The following is a 3,187-nucleotide window of genomic DNA, read 5'->3' on the forward strand; positions in this document are numbered from 1 at the left end:
TTACAGTTTTATATTTAAGAGATGAGGAATTACGTACATTATTTACATTATTTATGTTTGACGGATATTTGTCCTCATCTTGTTTGTTGTTAACACAACGTTTTGATTGATATACCATCCAGCCTTCATCAGGTGTCTTGGGGGAAATTTCGAACCTGGGTTCTCATTCCTAAGGTATTTTTCAATGTTATTATTATTATTGTTATTGTTCAGGTCACTGTTTGGAATCGAACTCGGAATGTTGGGGTTAGTAGCCTGCGCTCTTAACCACTACACCATATACCCACAAGCATATGGCGTAAATAATGTACATAATTCCTCATTTCTTAAATATAGAACTGTACTCTGATCTCTTCTTGAGATTTTACAACTGGCTACTTTGCTTGATATGTATATAATATTTGCATGGATTTGTTACATAGTCTCTCATTAAACATCTTCTTCAGGGAAAATCAAAGATCTGCTACCATGGATCCGTGATAATATGTTGAAAGAAAGACCTGAACTTTTCCTTCAAGGACACAGTGTGTAAGTAATGTTTTGCGACCCCCAGGTCTGAAACATCGTATTCCTTTTCTACCCATCATGTACAAAATAATTATCCAACTTCATCAACTTCTTATTTCTTTATTGCCCACAAGGGGCTAAACATAGAGGGGACAAACAAGGACAGACAAAGGGATTAAGTCGATTACATCGACCCCAGTGCGTAACTGGTACTTATTTAATCGACCCCGAAAGGATGAAAGGCAAAGTTGATCTTGGCAGAATTTGAACTCAGAATGTAGCAGCAGACGAAATACTGCTATGCATTTTGCCCGGTGTGCTAACGTTTCTGCCAGCTCGTCGCCTCACCAACTTCTTGCCAACACAAAACCCCAATGGCTTCCTGTGACCCTATTTTAACCCTTTAGCATTCAAATTACTCTGTCAAATCATCATCATCGTTTAACGTCCGCTTTCCATGCTAGCATGGGTTGGACTGTAGTACGTATTTATTTGCATTATTCTGAATTAATCGCATATCATCTCATAGCTTCAAGATTTTTATGATGTAATTGTTTTACATTTAGAATAGCATTTTAGGGTAGGCATGAGAGGCAGGATCTGGTCAATTTGAACATAATTGGGCTGAATATGGTCAGTTTGAATGCTAAAGAGTTGGTGTATATAGATTTATTTAACCTCCACGTAACGTTGATATAAATACAATTTTATCATTTGATTCAATTTGATATTCCAGTTTACCCTGCAATGGATGAGAGCAAAAAATGGTATTTAGATAGAGGGATACACAAACAACTACTGGAATATCACATACAACCATACTTACACTTACACACATACATCCACACTCACATCTGTATGTATAGATACCTATATACCAACTCTTTGTTTGAAAAAGTAAAGGAGTCTTTGATTGCTGTAGAATGGCTTGTGATTATAATCCCAGCCCATTCGGGGTTTACTTCAGGTAAAACAATAACAACAACAACAACAACAGTAATTGGAGTGAAAATATTTCTTCAGCTTTGTTTATTTTATTCTTCAGGCGACCTGGAATTTTAGTCCTAATCAATGATGCAGACTGGGAATTAATGGTAAGTCTTCATGTCATCCATTTTTCCCTCTCTCTCTTTCGGAGAGGCACAAGCACATACACAGACATATACACACACGGCAGTAACTTCCGCCTACCACATTCAATCACAAGGCTTCGGTCGGCCCAGGGCTATAGCAGAAGACACTTGCCCAAAGTGCCACGCAGTGGAACTGAACCCGAAACCATGTAGCTGGGAAGCAAGCTTCCTACATATTTGTTTATTAGTTTTTCAATTCATTAATCAATGCATGCATGTATTAGATGAATATGTTTGTTAAAGAACTGTTTTACTAGCAGATCCCTTTCCTGTCACTAACTCTTACTTACCTGTTTTTCAAGTAATAGGTCCCTAATTTCACACCACTATCAAAGGTGAGAAGAGGATTTGTTGATAGGCAAATGACAACACCACAACCACTTGTAGCAAGCAACATTTGTAGAGGGAAAATGTAAGCGCACACACACGCATGTACACACACACACACACACACACACTCACATGCGCAATTGGCTTCTTTTAGTTTCCTTCTACCAAGGCCACTAACAAGGCTTTGGTTGACCCAGGGTTATATTAGAAGACACTTGCCCAAAGTGCCATGCAGTGGGACTGAACCTGAAACCATACAGTTGGGAAACAACCTTCTTAATCACAATGCCATACTTGCGCATATATACTCATGTATTGTGTAACCATGTACACACACACACTAGTACACATTCAGTCACATACATACATACTAAACACACACACACCCACACACACACACACACACACAGAGTTATGCATGGGCTAATAAAATGTATTGAAGAAAAAGAAATAAAAATCATGATTAATTCAAGGAAAGTATACTTGTAATCTTGTAATTAAAAGAATCATTAATGGTAATTCTTGTCAGAAAGAACAAAAGAGACAACTTTGAAAACCAAATTTCATTAAAGAATGAAGACACAACAGTTGGTAGTAATTATGATGCTTAGTTAGTAAAGAGAAGACAACTATAGACATAGTTGAATCTTATTTGATCTCCTCAGTGGAACAGTCTGACCTGCATGTACCAGACTTTAGATTAGCTGAAATAATATAAATATAGATATTTATACATACAGATGTGTGTGTGGATGTATGTGTGTATGTGTAAGTAAGGTTGTGTGTAATATTCCAGTAGTTGTTTGTGTATCCTTCTATCTAAATACCATTTTTTGCTCTCTTCCATTGCAGGGTGAACTGGAATATCAAATTGAATCAGACGATAAAATTGTATTTATATCAACGTTACATGGAGGTTAAATAAATCTATATACACCAACCAATTAACGACATGTTGTTAATTATTCTTTTCTTTTATTTTGTTACTTGTTTCAGTCAAACTGTGGCCATGCTGCAGCACCACCTTAAAGAATTTTAGTCGAAGAATCAACCCCAGTACTCATTTTTTTTTAAAGTCTGGTACTTATTCTGTTGGTCTCTTGCTGAACTGCTAGGTTATGTGAATGTAAACACACCAACACTGGTTGTCAAGTAATGGTGGGGACAAATACAACACAGGACACACACACATGCATATATATATATATATATATATA

The 3,187-nt window shown here is 36.7% G+C and overlaps 1 protein-coding gene across 1 annotated transcript in view; it reads left to right on the forward strand.

Annotated features, from left to right (window-relative positions):
• LOC106877266 (ubiquitin-related modifier 1) overlaps positions 1-2,918 on the forward strand; it is a 6,691-nt gene extending 3,773 nt beyond the window's left edge. Inside the window, exons 3-5 of the mRNA XM_014926130.2 lie at positions 447-528; positions 1,553-1,601; positions 2,823-2,918. Of these exons, the coding sequence (XP_014781616.1) occupies positions 447-528; positions 1,553-1,601; positions 2,823-2,891 (200 nt within the window). The 3' untranslated portion in view covers positions 2,892-2,918. The remainder of the gene's footprint in view (positions 1-446; positions 529-1,552; positions 1,602-2,822) is intronic.
• The last annotated feature ends 269 nt before the right edge of the window (positions 2,919-3,187 follow it).

This window comes from Octopus bimaculoides, chromosome 23 (assembly GCF_001194135.2).
Source record: "Octopus bimaculoides isolate UCB-OBI-ISO-001 chromosome 23, ASM119413v2, whole genome shotgun sequence".
Classification (NCBI taxonomy): domain Eukaryota; kingdom Metazoa; phylum Mollusca; class Cephalopoda; order Octopoda; family Octopodidae; genus Octopus; species Octopus bimaculoides.